Genomic DNA, 23,945 nt, shown 5'->3' with positions numbered 1-23,945 from the left:
CAAGGTCTTTGACAGATTGAAGGTTATCAATAAGTTCAATTCCTCCAAGTTTATATTTAGTATTCTGATTCTTTTTACCAATGTATAAGACAGAGCATTTAGTGGTGGAAATTTGAAGTTGCCGGGTTTTAGACCATTCTGCTACATTAATGTCTTTTTGAAGGGTAGCAGCATTGTCGGTGGTATTAAATAGTTTTACATCATCTGCAAAGAGAACGCAATTGCTAGTGATGCAATCACAAAGGTCATTTATGTATAGTATGAATAGTATGGGTCCTAAAACACTACCTTGAGGGACACCACTGTTAACAGGAGCAGAAAGAGAAGTGACACTTCTTATTTTGACCACTTGTTGTCTGTTAGATAGGAATGCTGTTAACCAACTGTGTAGTAGTCCAGAGATGCCGTAGGATTTGAGTTTCAGAAGAAGTTTGTTGTGGACAACTGAGTCAAAGGCTTTGCAAAAGTTGATATAGATCACATAAATTGGATTACCTTGGTCAAGTTGAGTGGTCCAAATGTTTTTACAGTGTAAGAGTTGTAGATTACAGGATAATTTTTTTCTGAAACCAAATTGTTTATTGGAAAATAGGTTATTAGCTTCAAGGTGGAGTGTAATGGATTGGTTTATGATTGATTCCATAATTGCAAGTGACACAACACAAGGAGATAGGTCTGTAATTTTCAACATTGCTTGGATCTCCTTTTTTGAAGATAGGGATGACTGTGGCAAGTGACCATAGTGTGGGTAGTGAGCTAGTACTGAAGGATTTATTAAAAATTATGCTCAGAGGTTCAGCTAAAGTGGAGGAGAGCTTTTTTAAAAAGTATGCACATAGTCCATCTGGTCAAATAGATAAAGATGGTTTTAGGTTGTGTAATGCCTTTCTAACGTTATCTTCTGTAAAATCAATTTGTGTAAGATCATTGAGGTTATTTGTGGTACGATTAAGAAATGTTAGGTATGAGCCATTGTTGTTAACAAAGAGTGAGCTGAAGAAGGTGTTCAAGAGGTTGGCTTTGACTGATTCATAATTATGGTCTATGTTGTTTGGTCCTTTAAGGGGTGGGATGGGTCTAGAGTTTTTGAGTTTATTGTTAACAAAGTTATAGAAGGCACAAGTAGACTTTGTCCATAGAAGGTTTTCCTCTTGGATGATGTGATAATTGGTACATTCAGTCTTTATTTGGTGACACAAATTTTTATAGCGGCTTTTAAAGTTTGAAACATGGCCTGCTTTTTTTTTTTGCACGAAAGAGTTCTTTTTTTGGTTTGGAGCTTTCTTATTTTTATGGGTAATTTGTTTTTCTTAGTTTTTGTGAATATTAGTGGTACATATAATTTGATGACTCTTTGGATTTCCAGTAAAAACATATTGTAGTGGTCTTCAGTAGTGATGCAATCAGAGAAAATTGTGTGCCAGTCAAAAGGTGAGAGGTAGGCTTTGATGAGGTCATAATTGGCCTTTTTGAAGTTATAGTTGGTTGTCCTTTCGTTAAGATGGTTTTTGTGAGGGTGTATGTTTAGGTAAAAGTCAATCATGCTATGGTCACTGTTAGAAAAGGGTTCTTTTATCTGTAGTCCGTAAATTGAGTGTAGACTGTTGCAGAAGATGAGGTCAAGACAATTGTTAAGTCTAGTGTTGTTAGTAACTAGTTGATCTAGTCCTAGGCTAGTAATGGCATTGTAAAGGATTGAATGTATCGGTTTAGGATCCAGTTTATATGTGGAAGGTTTAAGTCTCCAAGAAATATAAGAGGATGAGGGTGGGAGTTTGCCCACGTTAGTAGTGAGGTTAGTTTGTTCACGTGTGTGATATCATAATCTGGAGCTATGTAACATAGAAAGAAGCGAAGTGTGGTATCTAAAGTCAGTTCACAGATGATGGTTTCAAGAAGATAAAGTTCTTGTTTAACTTGCACTTTTTAAAGGCTGAGTGATTTCTTGTAGAAGATTGCAACACCACCTCCTCTGCGGGATTCACGGTCTGAACGGTAAACTTGATAGTCACTTACTGTGATAACGGAGTCGGGGAGGGATTCATTTAACCATGTTTCACAGATAAATATGATGTTGAATTTAGCAGTTTGTAGTAAGAGAAGGAGTTCAGGTATGTAACGATGCTTCTTAAGTTCATCAGTTTACATTTCAGATTAGCAGTGGATGTTGTTGAGGAAGTAAGGGGTGTGCATACCTGCTGTGGTTAGCTCTGGCCCAGCTCCTGCCCCAAGGACTGTGGATGTGGGGGAGACATCCACATGCTGCAGGCCTGTTTTGCCCCCCCCCCGGTGGAATCTGCTGAAGGCTCCTCTGACCAAGAAGACATGAGTGACAGGGGGGAAGAGAGTGGGGCAGACAGCTCAGAAGGAGTTCAATTATCTAGCTCCTCCTTGGATTCAGAACAAGAGTTAATGATACAGCCAGGCATGCGGAGAGTGATGCATAGTCAACAACAACTAAGAGATTATTATCAAAGAAAATGAGGCCACCTGTGGTTGGGTGGGGCTGTGGTAATTAGTGAGGCAGCTATAAATAGCAGCCTGTGGATTTAGCCATTGTGGAGGATTATCTGTTCGTTGTGTTTCGTGACTGCTTTACTGACTTTTACCTTTTATGTGCTGATTTTTCCCCGCTTTGAAACTAAACCAGGGCAAAGTGTGTTTCACTTTGTGAAAGAAGAAGGACTGTGAATTGCTTCACAGCTGCAAGCTAAGTATCACAGAACTGATAAGGGACTTGTACAAATTACCACTTTGTTTGGAGACGAGTGCTCTTTGCTATACCAAAAGAGGGCTTGGTTTAAGTGAATTTTCATTATAAAGAACATTGTTTTGAATTTTCAAACGTGTATGTGTCTGAAATTTGTACCTGTGAATTTTTGGGAGGATTCTACCAGAGAGCCCGACAGAACATTACCTAGTCTTGGTTTATTGAGAGTTGGTTGTGAGTAGTGATGGATTGGAAGTTAGGATGGTTGTGGGCAATGGTTGTTTAAGGTTAATGAGGAGTTGATCTTGGTTGAAGGTAGATTGATGTTGGGGTGGTTTTGGTTGATGATGGTTTGGGGGTTGGTTGGTGGATTGCGTAACTTGGTTTTGATGCAGCCGGCACGGTAGTCGATATAAAGATCAGTTTGGCCTTGGTCTTGACATTTTTTTAGATCTGCTCATAATTCATGGGATTGGATATGTTGTAAAATTGATAAGTCCGGTCCAGAGCGAAGTTTCTTAAGGTTTGAGTCATCTCTGGTTATTGAGTTTATGGTCTTAATGAATTTGTGTTTGCTGAGTTCATTTGTGAGAACTACTCTGCAGAATTTGGGGGCTACTGAACCATCTCTATATTTGTATTCCGGGCCATCTCTGGTCACTTCAATAATTTCATCAGCTGGAAAATTGGATGCAATGATTTTTTGAATTTGGTCTACAGTGATCCCTCGATCATCGCGAGGGTTCCGTTCCAGGACCCCACGCGATGATCGATTTTTAGCGAAGTAGCGGTGCGGAAGTAAAAACACCATCTGCGCATGTGCAGATGGTGTTTTTACTTCCACTGCCGCCCGCCCTTCGCTCGCCCACCCCGTTGCTCGCGCCTGGGGTGCGCGCGCGTTTGGGGACACCCCAGCTCCGCTTCCCAGCTGGGAAGCAAAGGTGGGGTGTCCCCAAGCGCGCGCGCTTTCCCCAGCAACGCGCGCGCGGTGGGGACACCCTAGCTCCGCTTCCCAGCTAGGAAGCGGAGGTGGGGTGTCCCCAAGCGTGCGCGCTTTCCCCAGCAACGCGCGCGCGCGTGGGGACACCCTAGCTCCGCTTCCCAGCTGGGAAGCGGAGGTGGGGTGTCCCCAAGCGCGCGCGCTTTCCCCAGCAACGCGCGCGCGCGTGGGGACACCCTAGCTCCGCTTCCCAGCTGGGAAGCGGAGGTGGGGTGTCCCCAAGCGCGCGCACTTTCCCCAGCAACGCGCACGCGTGGGGACACCCTAGCTCCGCTTCCCAGCTGGGAAGCGGAGGTGGGGTGTCCCCAAGCGCGCACGCTTTCCCCAGCAATGCGCGCGCGGTGGGGACACCCTAGCTCCGCTTCCCAGCTGGGAAGCGGAGGTGGGGTGTCCCCAAGCTCGCCCGCGCCGCCCGCCCGCCCACGCTGTTGCCAGCTCCGCTTCCCAGCTGGGAAGCGGCCCCAGCAACGCACGCGCGGGTGGGGACATCCTAGCTCCGCTTCCCAGCTGGGAAGCGGAGGTGGGGTGTCTCCAAGCGTGCGCGCTTTCCCCAGCAACGCGCGCGCGGTGGGGACACCCTAGCTCCGCTTCCCAGCTGGGAAGCGGAAGTGGGGTGTCCCCAAGCTCGCGCGCGCTGCCCGCCCGCCCACACTGTTGCCGGCTCCGCTTCCCAGCTGGGAAGCGGAGCTGGGGTTTCCCACGCGCGTGCCGCCCGCCAGCCCACGCCGTTGCTCGCGCCGCCGCTGGGGTCTTACCGGGGCAAGAGGGGGAAGACCCAGGGAAGCCTCTGCCCGGCGGGGAAACTCCACCATCTACGCATGCGTGGAAGGGCACGCATGCGCAGATGGTGGAGTTTACTTCCGGGTTGAAAACTCGCGATATAGCCCTTTCGCGATGCTCGAGGACGCGAAACTCGAGGGATCACTGTATATCAGATTCGTTAGTGACTTCGAGCCCCAAATACAATAGCATTATTCCCTTTTTGTTCCCGTTCCAGGGTGTCTCTGATGAGTAGGGAAATGTCATTAGGATGGTTTGAGGATAGTTGAGGTAGTGGATGTTGTGACTGAACATATGGTGGAGATGGCAGTTGATGGGCATATGGTTGAGGTGATGATTGTTGTTGCTGAGTTGGAATATGGTTTAGATGAACTGGGTTTCCTTTTGATTGTGCTGTGACTTTGTTATCCAAAGATGTGAAGCATATTTGCAAGCGTTCTTCAATGTAGGCGTGCAAGTGTTCTTCAATGCGTGATTCAATGGAATCTATGAGGACTTTTTGTGAGGCTATGGTTGTTTCGAGGTTTTGAAATTTTATTGACATGGTGATTAGGTCATTCATTTTAGGTAAACATGAAGGGCAGAAATGTAGAAATGAGAAAGTTTTTTGTAGGAAGTTGGTGACATTTTTGCTAATTTCCAGGCAGGTATTGTGGATGTAATTATGGCACATTTGACATTTAGTGCATTCTTCTTTATGTATGGTGGATTTGATGCATTTGTAGCATAAATCATCAATGTTGGTGCAATCACCATCCATTTTGGGGGGGTTTGTGGCGTTTTTTAATTTTTTGGTTGGCATTCTTGTTAATAAAATAGTGTTTGCCAGTAGATAGGGTTGAAGTAGAATGCTGTTAGACAGTAGGTAGTAAACGTTGTTTCTTTGTTAAGGTCAATGAGGTTAAGTATCTTGGGGCTTGCTGATGGGTCTATTGTGCTTCTGAAGCTAGGAGCAATCAGGGATGATTAGGCTGGGCTATTGGAGTTTATGGTAGTCTCTGGAAAGAGATGATTCTGCTAAGCTCCAGTGCCCCTCGTAGCCACTTGATTTATTTATTTAAATTATTTGGTTATTTGGTCCCTTTCACCTATGGGATCACCTGGTCTCTTTGTTACAAGAGTGGCTTTGTTTGAAGCCACTAGGTTAAAGTTTCTTTAATGGTGGATACAACTTTCAACAGAAGCTAGATTTGCAGGATGGGTCTTCGGGAGTCAGAGCTTTGAGGAGAGATCTCTGGGCTTCTGGAGTTTAGAGGTGGAATCCTGAAGATTACCTGATGGCTCTGTAAAGGTGAGGGAGGAGGAAACAGCTGGGCGGCAGGGGCTCAGGCAGGCAGCTTAAGGAAAGGGGGGGGGGGGAATCCCAAGCTAACAAAGGCTCCAGGGGAGGAAATCAGCTGGGTGTCTGTCTCACGAAGGTTATATATATATTTTCTAATCTTCATTAAGTATTGGAGAAAAGATGGATATAGCAGAAATTAAAAATATGTTTCAAGCTTTAAATGAAGGCTTTAAATCTCTTAAAGAAGAATTTTGCTCTACAAAGGAAAATTTGAGTCAAGTGAATGAGAACATAAATCAGATGAAAGAAGAAATGATGAGAAAAAATTATCAGTGTTTAGAAAAGATAAAAGAAAAGATAGAAAGGCATGATTGAAAGTTGGAGGAGCTGGCTACAGTTGATATGGTTGATTTATGATGCTGCGATTTTGCTGAGGCTTCCCTTGCTGGGAAACCCCACCTCCAGACTTCTGTTGCCAGAGAAGCACCTGTTTTTGAGATGCAGGGATTCCCCTGCTGGGATTCCCCTGCAGCATCACAAAAATGCAGAAGTCTGGAGGTGGGGTTTCCCATGGAGGGGAGCCTCAGGGGAATCCCAGCAGTGGAAAAATGGGTGCTTTGCTGGCAATGGAAGGTCCGGAGGTGGGGTTTCCCAATGAGGGGAGCCTTTGCCTGTCAACAGAAGTCCGGAGGCAGGGTATCCCAGCGGCGGTGGCGGTGGCGGTGGGTTCGTAAGGTGAAAATAGTTTGGAAGAAGAGGCAAAAAAATCTTAAACCCCAGGTTCATATCTCGAAAAGTTCGTATGACGAGGGATTCGTAAGACGAGGTATCACTGTACATATTTTAACAGCAGCTAGAATAGCATATGCACAAAATTGGAAGCTGAATAAAATCCCAGATGAAAGAGAAATATTATGTAAGATTTTAGATTGTGCTGAAATGAATAGGCTTACTTTAAAACTTAAAGGTAAAGAAGAGTGTGATTACTATAAGATCTGGGGAAAATTTTATGAATGGTTGTAAACTAAAAATAATTGAGAAGTAATTTTTTAAAATTACTTTTGAAAAAATACACGATGATTTAATTTTAATCTATTAAAGACCCGGATGACAAAATAAGGATTGATGGCAGCATTGGATAAGGAGTTAACACAGAGATGAAAGTATTAAATTAGATATTGAGTTAAGATGTTAAGATGTTTATGTTTTATTATAAATAGAAAAAGGGATTATAAGGGTTTAGATTTTATAATATTGCTATCTGTAGATGAAATATGTCTCATGTGTAGTTAATTCTAATTAACTTAGCAAAGAAGAGGATAAAAAGTACATATTAAAAGCATTATTAGCAATTTTTTCTCTGAATGCTTAACTTATCAAAGAAATATCATTAATTATTATTTTAGGCATTGATTCTATGTGTTTTTTACTGCTTATGTTCAAGGAAAAATAAAGAAAATTTTATACCCTCCCCCAGAATTAATGAAGATATTAAAAAGCAAGGGTGAAACCGGATATTCATGTCTAGCTTCTCTAAATAGTGGAAAAGTGGGAGAAAATGTCATTAAATTTTACTTTAGAAGGAAATATAATACTCTTAATCCATTTTATGAATTCCAAGGGATTTTCAAATCTATTTAATGAATTGTTTGCTTATTGTTTGAACCCAAAGCTAACAGGGACTGTACTATAGGGGAGCCAAAGAAAAGTAAAAATAAAATGATATGGAGGCAAGAAACTAAGACTCATTAAAAGAGAGACAGAGCAGAATAAATGTAGGTCTCTATTTTGTTTTCTGTTTCTCCCCAGAGGTGAATCTCTCTAAATACACAAACAGCAGCACCCTTCCAGGGCTTTGACAGGCACGGTTCGAAGGCAATAATCAAATTTTCCCCAGTGTTGTCCATATATGCAATAAATGATTGAGATTCTTCAAAGCTAGGAAGTGCACTTAATCTTCAAAATGTTTTGAACCTCTCCAAGATAATTCAGAGTTAGCTGATTCAACACCTCAAACTTATTTGGAAATCTGATTCAAAGGTTCAGTGGAATCTCCTCTTCAAAGCAGAATACTGTGGCAGTAAATAGTCAAGCAATCTTTTAAAAGAGCCTGAATGCTTTATTTCATTCTTCTTCTACAGGGACTTTCAGCTAATTGGTGGCGTTTGCACCATTCCCAGCATCATGCTAAACCCAACAGTTTCCAGAAAGACCCAGATGTTTCAATTCATCCTGTTATTTTGACATTAGGGGAAACTCTTTCTTGGGAGGTAAGAAGAAACTTCTTAGATGGTAACAGATTTTACTGAACTCTGGCCACTCTCCTTTCAGATCAGTATTCAGAACAGAAACTGTTAAGCCGTTTCATTGTCAATTTGTTAGAGTTGAACACAGTATAATTCTTCTGGATTTATTATTTATTTATTAATTATATAATTAATTATATAATTTATTAATTATATAATTTATTTATTATATAATTCTTCTGGATTTATTAGCAACTTTTGATAAAACAGATCTCATAGAGATAGTAGATTAGTAGGATTGGACAAAATGTTTACCCAAGGTGGCCACAACAAAAATGTATTTTTCTATATGGATCCTTCCTTTCCGAGGCTAGGTGGCTTTGTCCAAGGAGAGATTAAAACTCACAGTCTTGCAATTTCTAGCCTAATGCCTTAACTAGTTCTCCTGTAGCTCATGGCTATAGATAAATATGAATTGGATTACTGGGTGAATTACTTGACTGGATTGACTTAACAATCATGTACAAAAGGATTCTGAGGAAAGCAGCAAGATTTAATGGCCATGAGTGCAATCCTAAAATGGTGTGTTAGGGAAGCAAAAATAGCAGATTGTCTCCCTGTCCAAAAATCCCGGCAGCTTATGTACGATAGAAGATGGAGGGTGGTATGGAGCTTAAGCTTTTCTTTCTTTGTTCTCATTTGCTCCTTCTCTGGTTAATGTTATGAATTGGGCTGACTATTGTGTGAATCTATCTCAATGGATTGTTTCAGATTTAATAAGCATATTCTGTCTTGGCTCTTTCTTAAAACAAAGAAAATATAAAATGATTTATGCCTCACAAGCAGAAATACCAATATAATTCTTTTTATCTCTGATGGTTGTGCGGTTCTTAGGATGTGGCAGTCAGTAAAAATCTCAAAATGAAGAATCTGCTTATTTAGTTGAGATTCTGGATTCCCTTTTTCTTGTTAATTCATCACTATTGAAACCAGTCAGGACATTAATTGTGGCATATATAGGATGGTGCAATATCAATATCTTCAATATCTGAAGAGCTGATATTGGGACAATGGAACTTTTTGAACCCATCAGATCCAGGGCCATCAATAATGCTTTCCTTTTTATTTTATTTATTTTATTTATTTTATTTATTTTATTTATTTTATTTATTTTATTTATTTTATTTATTTTATTTATTTTATTTATTTTATTTATTTATTTTATTTATTTTATTTATTTTATTTATTTTATTTATTTTATTTATTTTATTTATTTTATTTATTTTATTTATTTTATTTATTTTATTTATTTTATTTATTTTATTTATTTTATTTATTTTATTTATTTTATTTATTTTATTTATTTTATTTATTTTATTTATTTTATTTTATTATTTATTTTATTTTATTTTATTTTTTTAATTTATTTTATTTATTTTATTTTATTTTTTTATTTTTTATGCCGCCCTTCTCCTTAGACTCAGGGCAGCTTACAACATGTTAGCAATAGCACTTTTAAAACAGAGCTAGGCTATTGCCCCCACAATCCGAGTCCTCATTTTACCCACCTCGGAAGGATGGAAGGCTGAGTCAACCTTGAGCCGGTGATGAGATTTGAACCACTGACCTTCAGATTTACAAGTCAGCTTCAGTGGTTGCAGTACAGCACTCTACCTGCTGCACCATCCCGGCTATTATTGGAAAGGTTAGTACAAGTTTATCTAGTATTTCTGCTACCAAAAGAAATCTAAGTTTAAAAAATGTTCTTTCTATTGTATTGCAGGGCTTAATTTTCAAATCTATCTCACTCTTCCATGTGTTTCTGCATCTGGAAAATTTAAAAATAAAGACTGAAATCTATTTTAACTACCACAATTACTCTCTATTATCGTGACCGTTGCATGCATCTCACTTTTTTTTTTGCTTTTTTTCTGCCTGAGTATTTTTTCACAGAGCAGTAAAAAAATGTTGTAGAAATGGTTATAATTACCTATCATAGTGAAAGTTATTTGGTTTTTCATGGCTTACTTTCTTTTACAGTTGGGTTTGCAGAAAAAGAAATACATGCCTTATAACTATCAGCACCAGTATTTTTTCTTCAGTGAGTATCTATTTTTCTCCCTTCCTCCTGTTAACCTGCAAATGAACTTTTCTTGTGTAAAAAAAATAACAACTTTAATTAAAAAAAGCTCTGGATCATCTTTGGACTCTTATCTTTTCCACCATGAACTCATGGACCTATTACATATGCATTCTACACAATCCCCAGCACAGTACAGATTAATAACAAGTCTTATTAATGATTAAAAAAAAGGAATAGGGAAGAACAAAGAGCAGGGACAGCAAATGCAGAACATTGCAGAGAAGGAGGAGGAATTCTTTCCTTTCTCAGGACACAGATTCCCATGAATTAAACATATACATGCATACATACATACATACATACATACATACATACATAGACAGAGAGAGACAGAGACAGAGACAGAGATGATAGATATAGAGATGACATATACATTGCATATCTGGCATCAACACAATTGAGAGAGTCCAGAAATATTTCACAAGAAGAGCCCTTCATTCCTCTTCTCACAACAAAATACCTTACTCCACCAGACTTGAAATTCTTGGTTTAGACAACTTACAACTCCGTCGTCTCCGTTCCGACTTAATTATAGTTCATAAAATCATATACCAAAATGTCCTACCTGTTAATGACTACTTCACCTTCAACCGCAACAACACACGAGCATGAAATCGATTTAAACTAAATGTCAACCGCGGGGAAGGAGGGAGAGAGAAGCAGGCGGGCAGCAGCCGCGGCAGAGGCCAAGTCTTTGGGTTTTCAGCCAAAAACTGCCGCCGCCTGCTTGAGCCACGGGGAAGGTTTTCAGCCAAAAACCCAAAGGCGGTCTGCCGCCGCCCGCTTGATCCAGGAGGCAGGCAGGGCAAAGTGCGTGGAGGGGAAGGATGCTCCGGTTTCCCGGGCGGGGGCGGTGAGCGCTCGGAGGGGACACAGCCCAGAGCGAGACTTGGCCTCGGCTCGTATCCCGAATTTGAGCTCGGGAGTAGAACAGAAATGTCCCTCCCCTCCTAGCTCGTATCTGGAAATACTCGCATGTAGAGCAGCTCGTATCTAGAGGTACTACTGTACTAATATATTCTTCTTAATATATTCTTAATTCGTCTCTCTGGAATTTTTTTCTTCTTTTCTTCTCGTCTATTGGCCAGCAAGTAGAGTACTTGCAACTTTCCTTGTTGTGCCTCTATGCTTCTTTTCCTCTGGACTATTAACCCCTCCTCTCTTTTGAAGGAAAAGTACCTTTTATTCAGGTGATTCCAATAGAAGAGAATATTTGTAGTTCAGGGTGGAATTGTGGCTTCTTGGTGCTCCCTGCGGTCGGCAGTTTTCTTATTTCATTACCCAATTAGTTAACATTATCGGTACTAGATGGTAATGGGGTTTGCTGTCTTTAGATATACTAGTAGTTTGCCCTGTCTCTAGTTTTAGAGTTTATATTGTTGTAAGTCACCCAGAGTTGTATTTTACAAGATGGGCAGTTTTACAAAATGTGTCTCATAAATAAATACAGAAACACTTGAAAGCTGATCTAACTGGATTTACCAGAACTTCTAAATAAACATGAACAGATTAAGATAGTATTGTCCACCTATCACAAGGAATAACAGAGCTTCCTTTAGCCCATTCAAGTGTATTTTAGTCAATTGGTTCTAATGGAGCCAACACAAATCGTTTGTGTGGCACAATTCAGGCAAGTGTCTGCCATGTACAAGTTTTGGGATTGCTTTATTTTTGATGATGAGATTCTCAAGTACAATTATAATTGTTAAATAAAATGTTAAATACAAAACATTTGAAGAGTGTGGTTGATGCTTCCTTTATGTTTATAAAGGAAAGTTAATGGGTACATGCATCTTGTTTCCTTCTACAGCGTTGCCACCGCTTATAGGGCCATTTTTTCTAGTTTACTCATGGCAATTTATAGTCCGACGCAAACTCTGGAGGGTGAGTATACAAATAATCCATACCAAATATTAAATACTGAGATCCCTCCCCCCACGGTTTATTACTAGGTTTAGAATTTTATTTCCTTAAAAAGATAAGATTTATTTCCTTAAGAGAAAAAATAAAATAAAATTCTATTCTATTCCATATGAAAAGGCCAGACCATTTTTAGGTACCCCTAAAAATTGCCATGAGAATATTGTAAATTGGAAAGTCAATACCATCCAATTCCAAAGTGCTTGCAGATGAACTATTGCTGGCTATCAAAAGACGTTTTATGAAGAAGGCATTAGATTTTTGTCTGGGAAAACAAACATGTAGAAGGCATGATAGGGAAACTTTACAGGCAATTGGACATTGGTTGAACTAAGAATGTACAAGAGTTTTCTGAAGTAGTGATTTTGAGGACTTGGATTCAGAAACGATTTATGATGGCTGAATACAAATATAAAGTTATGGTTCATATTTCCTTAAAAATTTCTGGAGGGATTGGAAATGGGGTTGGACTTTTTTTTTCTAATATAGAAGATGGTAAATGAGCCTTTTCCAGTCTTGTTGAAATTGGGAATCTGCCGTATGCTATTGCCAAGCGCTCTAATTAAAAATGGCTGAAATTTTATGAGATAATCAAAGCTAACAAAATTTCTACATTCTCATCTGATATCACATAAACATGTCAGTTATTAAAAATAATGTTTCTTATGAGCTCAAACAGATCTACATACACAGCAAAACTGCTGCTTGCAATCACACATGATGTATTTGTATTGATAATCACTATATAATAACCTTTATATAAACCCTAATAACAACATGCAAAGAAACTTCTCTTCTCCATTGCACTGCTATGGAGAGTCCAACATGGGTAGTACTTAAGCCTTATTAGAAGGGACTGAGTTAAAAATTTGCACAAATAACAGGCCCTACCCCCATGCTGCCCTTAGTGGGTAAGTCTTAAAAACTCAGTCATAGTGAAGGGACATACAAGTTTTCTCTCCTATGACTTCTTCAGTCTGAATTAAAATTGCCCTTTTCTCTGTTAGAGCATTTATACTTACTAATAATACTTTTCTCTCCTTTCTTTCATTACAGGTGCAACGAAACAACTTACCATCACTAGAATCAGGTCCCTGCTCTGAGGAGTATTGCCTGCAACCATTCCTCTCGGTCGGAGCCTCTTCCCTGCCCGGGTAATGCTCCAAGGACCGGGAGTCACTAGGGTGGGGCCCCCGGCCTGTGTGGCCATACCCCCAGACCCTGCGACCAATGCAGTGATCCGTTTAAGCCAGACAGCCCTCAGAATGAAGCTCTGCTCTGGGCGATGCAGCGACAACACTGGAGAACAAATCGAGGGAGTCAGGATTCAAATTTCCCACCTGAACCGCACACAGTGATGCAGGGGAGGCTTGACAATGCCGCGGCCCCGAGGGGCTTTTTCCGACCTCCATGGACTTCGGCTGGTAAGGGGAAATTATGCTAGACCACCAGAGAAGCCTGAGCAAAGCATCGCCAACACAGGGAAGAGACCCTTAATGGCGGACTCGGCCTGCCAACGCAGAAAAGTTTAGTCAGAGGGTCGCCATTTTGGGGGCGTGCCCTGAAATCACAACCTCTGCCTGCCATTTTGTTGGGCATGACTGACAGCAGTCAGCCCCAATCAGAGCCGGATCTGGAACATGATATCCTGTAAGTTACAGGAAGTGATAATTCTTGACTAATAGTCGCCATTTTGTTGGGCCTCATTTTCTGAGGAACACAGCTATTGAACAGTTCATTATACTAGCCTTGCCTTGCTCTTTGCTTAATGGCGGATTTACCCCAATTGGTGATGACAGACCCACCCTCGTCAGGGGCTCATAATCCTAAAGCCAAGGAGAAAACACACTCCTCAAAGCCAAAATCTAAAACTTCACAAGCATCTGCTGCCTTGAAAGAGGCAGAAAAATGTATCAAGGCTTTAGAGGGACAACTTGAAGCAGCCCAGAAGCAGACACCAGTTATAATGGTCCTGGCAAACATTGCAACAGGTCAGAATCTGGATCCTATGGCCACCTCTACCCCTCCCAGGCTCCCAGAGGGAATGGGATCAGCCACAGACAGAGACTGGTCCCCAGATAGATCAGTGGCCCCAGTCCTGACAGCAGAGGCCCTATTTAGGCCTAAGGTAGCTGTGCCATCCACCTCAGCATGGCATTACACCACCCTGACACCTTGGGCTACATTCACACCGACAGCAGCAGGACTCAGATCCTCACCAGACACATGGCACCGCATGTCCCCGGCCATTCAGGACATCATTGCCTCAGCATATTCACATGGTATCACTGTGGAGGTTCAGCAGTATGCAACATCTGCTGCCCCTACTCTTCCTCCTCTGCCTCAACCTTCACCACACATAGGAATATATGGGCAGTTCCAGCACCCACATCTCCTGTGCCTGATTCCTTTCATGAGGGTTCAGGAATGAGGGAACCAGGTTCAGAGCCAGACAATGGTTTATCAGAGGATGAGGGAACACTTCCTGAACCACTAGCCTTTACAGGCCTCTTCAGGCCTTCCTTGTTTCACATTCTTCTTAAGAAGGCAAAGCAGGTAGTTGCTTTGGACATGGCAGACAAAACAACAAATCTGGCAGTGGGCACTCAACCCACCTCAAGGCTCTTCTCTGAGCCCCCAAAAGACTCCGACTTTATACCTTCCTCACACTTGTTCCTCAATAATGCCAAGAAACCACGGGAACACCCAGTGGGAGCTCTAGGACCAACAGCTTCAGAACGCAAGTTCTATGCGTTCGATCCAGAAATGGAAAATCTGCTACAATTTCCTACTATTGATGCTCCAGTCGCAAGCCTGATATGCAATGCGCTGGTTCCCTTGGAAATGGCAGATGGCTTAAAACCAGACGACTGCAGAGTGGAGGGACTAATCAAAAAATCCCACCAAATGGTGGCATGGGCCCTAAAAGCAGCTTCAGCTGCATTGTTTTTCAACAGAGCATCAATCCTCTGGCTTCAGGACATGCTCACGAAACTGGGTCTGGTAGATGGCCCCCCTGAGGCAAGATATTAACAAACTTTTAGCGGCGGCTGAATTCTCAGCAGAAACCACACTGTCAGCAGCCAGATTTTCATCGTGCACATTGGCTACGAACCTGTCCTCCTGCTGTCTCCTTTGGCTCCGCACTTGGCAGGCGGATGCTAAGTCAAAATGGCACCTAGCTTCAGCCCCCTTCAAAGGGTCCGAGTTATTCGGGGGTACGAGGTTGGGCCGCCTCATGCTGGAGACCCACAACCTATTCAAGTGGGCAGAAGGACACCTGGCCTCTCTGAGGGCCGAGCACATCTCAGGCATCTCGAACATTCAGGCAGATTGGTTGAGCCGGACGACCATAGATCCGGCAGAATAGAGTCTGAACACAGATCTGTTTCAAGACATTATCCGCAGATATGGGAAACTGAAGGTGAATTTGTTTGACACATCGCAACAACAAATTGCCAAGGTTTTTTGCCCACTTTCCAACTCCGGGAGCGGAACAGGTGAATGCACTACTCTGCCCATGGCCAGAAGGGTTACTCTACACCTTTCCACTGGTCTGTCTGATCCCAAGAGTGCTAAGCAAGTTACTACAGGAACAAGCAGAGGTCCTCCTAGTAGTCCTGTACTGGCCCAGGCGACCCTGGTTTGCCAACCTGAAGGACTTGTCAATCTCTCCCACTTGGCGCATACCTCACCACCGGATATCGTTGACACAGGGGTCAATATCACATCCAGAACCACATTGGTGGAAACTTGCTGTGTGGCACTTGAGGGGAACAGATTAAGGAGGGGACAAGTGCCAGAGAGGGTCATTAACACTATGCAGGCAGCAAGGACACCGTCTATAACCTGAATTTACCAAGCTACGTGGGCTGCATACTGCACCTTCTGCAGAACCCAGAACTTCGATCCACCATGCCCTGCGGTGGTCCAACTATTGTCATTCCTACAGGCAGGCTTAGATAGGGGCTTAGCACCCAACACCCTGCGCAGACAGGTGGCGGCCATAGCCACCATCCTCAAAACGGACTTCTCTCAGCCCATTTCACATCACCCGTGGGTGAAGGACTTCGTCAAGGGAGCAGCCAACATACGGCTCCCGACAATACATCATTTTCCGACATGGGACTTACCTCTGGTACTGCAGGCCCTTATGAGACGCTCTTTCGAACCTTTACGTGAGGTGCCACTGTGCATACTATCACTCAAGACGGCCTTTCTGGTAGCCATAACATCAGCAAAGAGAGTGTTAGAGTTATAAGCTCTGTCAATCAGACCGGACATATGCCTCTTTCACCCAGACAGAGTGATATTAAAATTAGACCCGACTTTCCTGCCAAAAATCAACACAGTATTTCATCGAACACAAGAAATCACTTTACCGGACTTTTTCACCCTTGGGATGCACTCATTGGAACTGAAATGGCACAAACTCTATGTCCGATGTGCCCTTAAGATCTACATCAGACGTACGAGTTCATTTCGAAAGACATAATCCCTATTTGTTTCCTATTTCCCACCATCCATGGAATCTAGAGTCTCGACTAGAACTGTTAGCCGCTGGATCAGTGCTTGTATCATTACAGCATACAAGTCAGGCTCTACATCTCCTCCAAAGGGCATCACGGCCCATTCCATGAGGAGTGCAGCCACATCGGCAGCATGGGCGAAGCAAACACTGATTGAAAACATTTGTTGTGCCGCTACCTGGGCCGCTCCCAATACTTTCATCAAGCATTACTGCCTGGATTTGTATGCCTCAGCTGAGGCAGCATTCGGCTACAGAGTGCTGCAGAGGGTGTGCCAAGATCCTGCGCCCTGGTCCAGCCTGTTCCCGCCCTAGGGGAGTGAGCTTGGGTATATCCCATGTTGGACTTTCCGTAGCAGTGCAGTGGAGAAGAACCGTTGAACTTACCTGAATGGTCTTCTCGATGCACTGCAAGGAGAGTCCAAACCCTCCTGGCCTTTTAGCCCAGGGGCACAGTTTCATGCCTTAGTTATTTGAGCTTATTAACATTCCATAAAAGTTCTTCGTTTACTTACACTATGACTTCGTTTTTATTATAGACTGACCCACTAAGGGCAGCATGGGGGCGGGACCTGTTATTTATGCAAATTTTTAACTCAGTCCCTTCCAATAAGGCTGAAGTACTACCCATGTTGGACTCTCCTTGCAGTGCATCAAGAAGACTGTTCAGGTAAGTTCAACAGTTCTTCTTCTCTATCCCTTTCTGGAATGATGTGAGTTCAAAATATTGTGTTTGGTTTTTTTTTTAAAAAACAAGCATACTCAGTCTTGTCTAGTGAATTTTTCTATGACTCTTTTCAACTAGTTAAATACCCATTAAAAAAGAAGCCAGGGTAGAAAATGGTTCTGTCAAAATGGGCAATAAACAGAGTAAAGTTTCCAGAAGATAGATATCTAGTTCTCAGTAAGATTCCATGTAGGGTTCCTACTTGGAGCAAGGAAAGATGCTATTCTAATATCCATTCCTTTTTTTTCTCTTTTACAGGAACTGGCATGGGGTCTGGGATATTTTGTCCGATTCTTTATTGCATTCATCCCCATATTGGGATTCAAGGGTGCTTTGGGATGTTTCGTTCTTATGAAGTACTGTACATCATATGTACTATTTACTTTGTGTTTAACTATTCCTTCCCAGACCATGACTCTTCTCTAGATAATCCTTTCCCAAATCTGTCCACTCCCATATGTGTGGGCTTCAACTCTACCACACGCAGTAATGGTTTTGTTGGCTGGGGAATTCTGGGAGTTGAGTTGAGCGCCCAGGCTGTGGAAAACTGTTCTGAACTTACCTCCAATAGTCCCCCTCATTTTTAGGTGACCCAAACTCATTGTCTTTCTGTTGAGGACTGGTGCATATGCATTCATCACTTACTGACTGCAACATACATCATTTCACAATCTGCATATTTTCTTTCATTAAGTATTTTCTCAACCAGCACTTTCTAATCACTTTCAGAAACTGCTGATTAACTAATTTAAGCTGTTAAAGTTACAAATTTGAAAATGTTAGATAAATTTGCCTTTCATCCTGAACTGAAGAAAGTTTTAATTAGAAGCTTAAGAATTTAAAGAATCTGAAATAATCAGCCAAATGTTAAAAATGAATTTGATCTTAGAAAGTAAAAGATGGGCAAAAGATCCAGATAAAATTGGAATATTATAACTTTTGTGGTAATATTTTGGAATTAATTATAAAGTAAGTACAAATAGATTCTTATGGGAAATAGACCCTGTTTTTGGTTTTACAGAACATAACATAGATAAATAATTTCATGATTTCAAAAACTCAACACAAGAGGGGACTAAAGATTCTAAACAAAAGAAAGATGCATAGGTCTGCAAGGTAGTAAAAAAATGTTATATGAAAATAAAAACACTGAAGAAGACTTTTTTAGAATTGAATTAGAAACTAGTAGCTATAACATTGATGATGAACCTTTTTGGTTCACGTGCAAAGGAGGAGCAAAGGGGGGGGGGGGTTTGCTCATGCATGTGCCTACACTCATAATTCCATATGCTCCCCCCACATGCACGCGTGACTCCCTTTGCTCTTGGCATGCAATGGCATGCCTGTTTTTCACTCTGCTCAGGCTTCAGAGCCTTTCTAGGAGCTGGAGGAGGGTGAAAACGGTCTTCTCCACCCCTGGAAGGCCCTCCAGAGGCAGAAAATGGCCCATTTGCCAACTTCCGATTAAACTGGAAGTTCTTTTTTTTTTTTTGTTCTCCCCAAGCTCCAGAGCCTTTCTAGGAGCTTGGGGAGGATGAAAAGGGCCCTCCCCACCCACCGGAGGTCATTCAGAGGCCAGAAACATTCCATTTGCTGACTGCCAGTTGGACTGGAAGTTCCATTTTTTTCTCTCCTCAGGCGTCAGAGCCTTTCTAGGAGACTGGGGAGGGTGAAAACAGAGGTCTTCCAGAAGCCAGAAATGGCCCATTTCCCAACTCAAAAGGCTGTGGAGCTTGAGAGGAAAAAACTGGGCCTTCTGCACCCCCTTCGGAGGCTGGAAACAGCCTGTTTCTTGATTCCCAGTGGGCCAGAAGTTCACCATCACAGAGCTATAAAATCAATAATTTCAGTAATGATTATGCTTTAATGGAGAGACTGTATTCAAAGGATGTTATCAAAGAAATGCCTTTTTCAGAAAAAATGTCGACAAGATGGAGACAGTGTTGAAACTGGATTTATATCTGATAGCCTAAGAGAATAATTTAGAAAACCAAGTAGCACCGTGAAGGGCTAGAGTGAGTAGTAAGAACAACCTCATCAATTTGCCTTCCTCTAAAAGGGTCATATGTCACCATTTGCCATTATATAGCTATGTAGGATATAGCCAAACCACTCTATTATTTCCATTTGGGATCAGTTTCCGTGGTATTTGGTCATCCTTCCAAATTTGTCCACTAACTCAGAAAGATTGGTGGTTCTGATCTTTGGTTTGAATCTGAGTCATTGTCACTGGGTGAGTGTTAGAAATGTATTGGTTTCAATAGAAAGGCATCCTTAGATCCAGTAAATGACTTGCATTCTAAGCCTAACAAACAAACCAATAAATTTGTCCCATTATTCTATTTAACGGCTTATTTGTGTAGATATAGTTTCACTTTGCCTCATTTGCTTGAATTTGCCTCATTTCTGTCTCTCAGGGTTCTTGAGAGTATTTTATTTACATGGATATCGCAGATGAGTCATATTCCTATGCCCATTGATCTTGATAAAAACATGGATTGGTTCTCTACACAGGTAACAGAGATCTCAGAGATAAAATTAATGGCTGTACATGATTAAACTTAAGCTTGTCTGCGTAGTTTTATTATATGACAATAATTTACAGATCCATAATAATCCAATTTACCACATGATGAACTATAATTTGCACATGTGAAAACTGTATTCCTTTTTGGAAGATATTTTACCTTTTTATTTTTACAGTGATACCTCTTCTTACAAACCCCTCGTCATACAAACTTTTCGAGATACAAACCTGGGATTTAAGATTTTTTTGCCTCTTCTTCCAAACTATTTTCACCTTACAACCCCAAGACACCGCCACTGGGATGCCCCACCTATGGACTTCTATTGCCAGTGAAGTGCCCATTTTTGTGCTGCTGGGATTCCTCTGAGGCTCCCCTCCACGGGAAACACCACCTTCGGACTTCTGTGTTTTTGCGATGCTGCAGGGGAATCCCAGCAGCACAAAAATGGGCGCTTTGCTGGCAATGGAAGTCGAGGTGGGGTTTCCCAGCAAGGGGAGTCTCAGCGAAATCGCAGCATCACAGAAACACGGAAGTCCGGAGGTGGGGTTTTGAGGACTTCCATGTTTTTACGATGCTGCAATTTCGCTGAGGCTCCCCTTGCTGGAAACCCCACCTCCGGACTTCCGTTTTCAGCAAAGCACCCACTTTTGCGCTGCTGGGATTACCCTCCTGGGATTCCCCTGCAGCATCACAAAAGCACGGAAGTCTGGAGGTGGGGTTTCCCATGGAGAAGAGCCTCAGCGGAATCCCAGCAGCGCAAAAACGGGCCCTTCGGCTGGCAAAAGGGGTGAGTTTTGGGCTTGCATGCATTAATCGCTTTTCCGTTGATTCCTATGGGAAACATTGTTTCGTCTTAAAAACTTTTCACCTTACAAACCTTGTCCCAGAACCAATTAAGTTCGTAAGATGAGGTATCACTGTATTTCTTTTACAGTGCTTTTTTTTATCATGGAAAAGTTTGAAGTGTGTTTAGAAATATCATCTTTTTCTTATAGATTATGATTGCCTTTGATTTTGTTTGGACTTTACAAAAATGGAAATGAAATGAGGGGAACAACTACCCTTTGGCCTCATTTTAAGATAATACCACTAACTGAAAGAGAAACCAGACAGTGCAGGAATCAATTCTCTCTTTTCCATTCCCAGCATCAGGATTTCATCTATATCAGGACATTCTTACTATATAATTTAATTATAATATAATTTAAGCATTTCAAAATTCAATATATCCATATAGAAATACTAGTTATATACAGTGAAGGTCTACCCACATTTTTACTTCCACACTGTGGGCATGGCTTATGGAGGATGCCCTGCCTTTTCTTTCAACATCTTTCAGTGCAAATTGGGTGCTCTGGGGTGGAGCTCCATTTTTGCTACCCCACTGCATTCCCCCCGATCTGGGCAGCAGCCCACCCCTGGTTATATACCAATACATATATACAAACAGACATGAATATCAATATAAATCATGGACATTTGCTTTTTCTTCCTTCGTTCACAGTATGTCTCGACGAAAAGGTGAGACCTCACCTACAAAAAGATATTGACAAAATTGAACAGGTCCAAAGATGGGCTACAAAAATGGTGGAAGGTCTTAAGCATAAAACTTATTAGGAAAGACTTAATGAACTCAATCTGTATAGTCTGGAGGACAGAAGGGAAAGGGGGGACATGATCGAAACATTTAAATATGTTAAAGGGTTAAATAAGGTTCAGGAGGGAAGTGTTTTTAATAGGAAAGTGAACACAAGAACAAGGGAGCACAATCTGAGGTTATTTGGGGGAAAGATCAGAAGCAATGTGAGAAAATATTATTCTACTGGAGGAGGAGTAGATGCTTGGAACAAACTTCTAGCAGACGTGGTTGGTAAATCCACAGTAACTGAATTTAAACATGCCTGTGATAAACATATATCCATCCTAAGATAAAATACAGGAAATAGTATAAGGGCAGACTAGATGGACCATGAGGTCTCTTTTTGCTGTCAAGCTTCTATGTTTCTAAAACCTGTCTTTCTCTCTTCTCCCAGCTTCAGGCAACATGCAATGTGAACCAATCTTTTTTCAATGACTGGCTAACAGGGCACCTGAATTTGCAAATTGAGCACCAGTGAGTACTGATTTAGGGTATTATGACAGATTTTAAGCTATTAGTGAGAAACTGCTTCATAGTTTGAATAAGACAAAAAGAGAGTAAATAATTACAACTTATTGCCTTCCTTTCTGCCTATAGTCTCTTCCCTACAATGCCTCGGCACAACTTTTGGAAGGTGACTCCTTTGGTGAAATCCATGTGTGCCAAACATGGTATTGAATATCGATCAAAACCTCTTTCCACTGCCTTTGCTGACATTGTGAGGTAAGTATCAGAATGCAAAGCCTATCAGGTCAGAAAAGGAGTTGGGGATTTATTTATTTTATTTTATTTTATTTATTTATTTATTTGTCAAAAAATATACAAGATAGCAGGTGTTGTTATAAACATGAATAAAGTAAATACAGATAAATGAGGACAGTAGGACAAGGACGGTAGGCACACTGGTTCATGCCTACATTCTCTCTCTCTCTCTCTCTCCTCTCTCTCTGTGCAACATATTTTCGCTGTTAATGAAAAGGAAGGGAAACTAGTATAGATCTATTCTGAGCTTATTCAGTTCTCATCAGCTAGCCATATCCTTACCAGGATTTGAATCTGCAGACTCTGCCTTGCAAGGCAATAGTTTAACCTCTATACCACAGACTCTCCTCCATTTTAGCTTTTACCAGGAAAGAGTTATATGCTTTTTTCTATCGAATCACTCTGGTATACCCAAATATGGGAGGAAGCATACTGCTCTCCTTTTTACCTCTTGGTCCCTCCAGGGGCCATATCCAATGAAGATAATTTTTTATAGCTGACAAACTTTTTTTTGTCATATAGATTGTTGGCTTATAAAGGGTCCACATCCAAGGCAGATAATATAAATTATCTGCCTTGGATATGGCCCCTGGAGGGCTATATCCACTTCATATAAACCATAAAGAAACCATAAAGAAACAAAACCTACAGCCCACGTCCTTCTTGTGAGCTTAGATGTCATATCCCTCTTTACCCAATTGCCTATTAAAGAAGCCCTGACAGCTATCCAAAACAGATACAGCCCCCCGAAGCACATCTTAGATCTGACCAACCACTGCCTAACAAACACATACTTCATCCCCAGTGGACAAAGATACAAACAGAAGGTGCCCCCATACGATCACTCCTCTTACCCATCAAATCTACACATGGAACATTTTGAAACCAGAGCCTTAGATAAATCTGAACACAAACCCAAACTCTGGCTTAGATGTGTAAAAGACACCTTTGTAATTTGGCCACACAGGAAAAAAAACTGGACAATTTTCTCACACATCTCAACAGCTTACACCCCAGTACACTACCTTGGGGAACACCGCTTTTAACTGGGACGGGGATGGATATGGTGCTTCCTATTTTGACCACTTGTTGTCTGTTTGACAGGAATGCTCTAATCCAGCTATGGAGGGATCCTGAGATGCCATAGGATTTGAGTTTTAGGAGTAGTTTGTCGTGGACCACTGAATCAAAGGCTTTGCAGAAGTCAATATAAATTGCATCTGTAGATTTCCCTTGATCTAGATGAGTTGTCCATATATTTTTGCAGTGGAGGAGCTGCAGGTTGCAGGATAGTTTTTTTCAGAAACCAAATTGTTTGTTAGAGAGCAAATTATTAGTTTCTAGATGGAGATTGATTTGTTTATAATTGATTCCATGACTTTGCATGGGACGCAGCATAGTGAAATTGGTCTGTAGTTATCTACAAGAGAGGGGTCTCCTTTTTTGAAGATGGGGATGACCATTGCTTTTGACCATAGCTTAGGAAGTGTGCTGGTTCTGAAGGATTTTTCAAAAATTATGCTTAGTGTTTCAGCTATGGCAGAAGAGAGCTTTTTTAGGAAGTAAGCACATAGACCATCTGGTCCGACTGATACAGAAGGTTTAAGGTCACGTAATGCTTTTTCAACTTGGTCTTCAGTGAAGTCTACTTGGGTTAAGTCGTTGAGGGAGTTTGAGGTG

General features: G+C 41.5%; 2 protein-coding genes across 3 annotated transcripts in view; one reads left to right on the top strand and one right to left on the bottom strand.

Moving 5' to 3' along the window:
• The window catches only part of LOC139175661 (veficolin-1-like), a 940,898-nt gene that overhangs the window by 48,037 nt on the left and 868,916 nt on the right, over nt 1–23,945 (bottom strand). The gene's annotated exons all lie outside the window — the stretch shown is intronic.
• LOC139175596 (acyl-CoA (8-3)-desaturase-like) overlaps nt 1–23,945 on the top strand; it is a 30,972-nt gene that overhangs the window by 6,450 nt on the left and 577 nt on the right. For both annotated transcript variants that reach the window (XM_070766771.1, XM_070766777.1), the window contains exons 5-11: nt 7,914–8,042; nt 10,059–10,119; nt 11,972–12,045; nt 17,595–17,692; nt 19,754–19,850; nt 21,898–21,977; nt 22,101–22,226. In XM_070766771.1, coding sequence (XP_070622872.1) covers nt 7,914–8,042; nt 10,059–10,119; nt 11,972–12,045; nt 17,595–17,692; nt 19,754–19,850; nt 21,898–21,977; nt 22,101–22,226 — 665 coding nt within the window. The remainder of the gene's footprint in view (nt 1–7,913; nt 8,043–10,058; nt 10,120–11,971; nt 12,046–17,594; nt 17,693–19,753; nt 19,851–21,897; nt 21,978–22,100; nt 22,227–23,945) is intronic.

Source organism: Erythrolamprus reginae, chromosome 1 (assembly GCF_031021105.1).
Source record: "Erythrolamprus reginae isolate rEryReg1 chromosome 1, rEryReg1.hap1, whole genome shotgun sequence".
NCBI classification, from domain to species: domain Eukaryota; kingdom Metazoa; phylum Chordata; class Lepidosauria; order Squamata; family Dipsadidae; genus Erythrolamprus; species Erythrolamprus reginae.
This window is presented reverse-complemented; position numbering and strand designations above follow the sequence as displayed.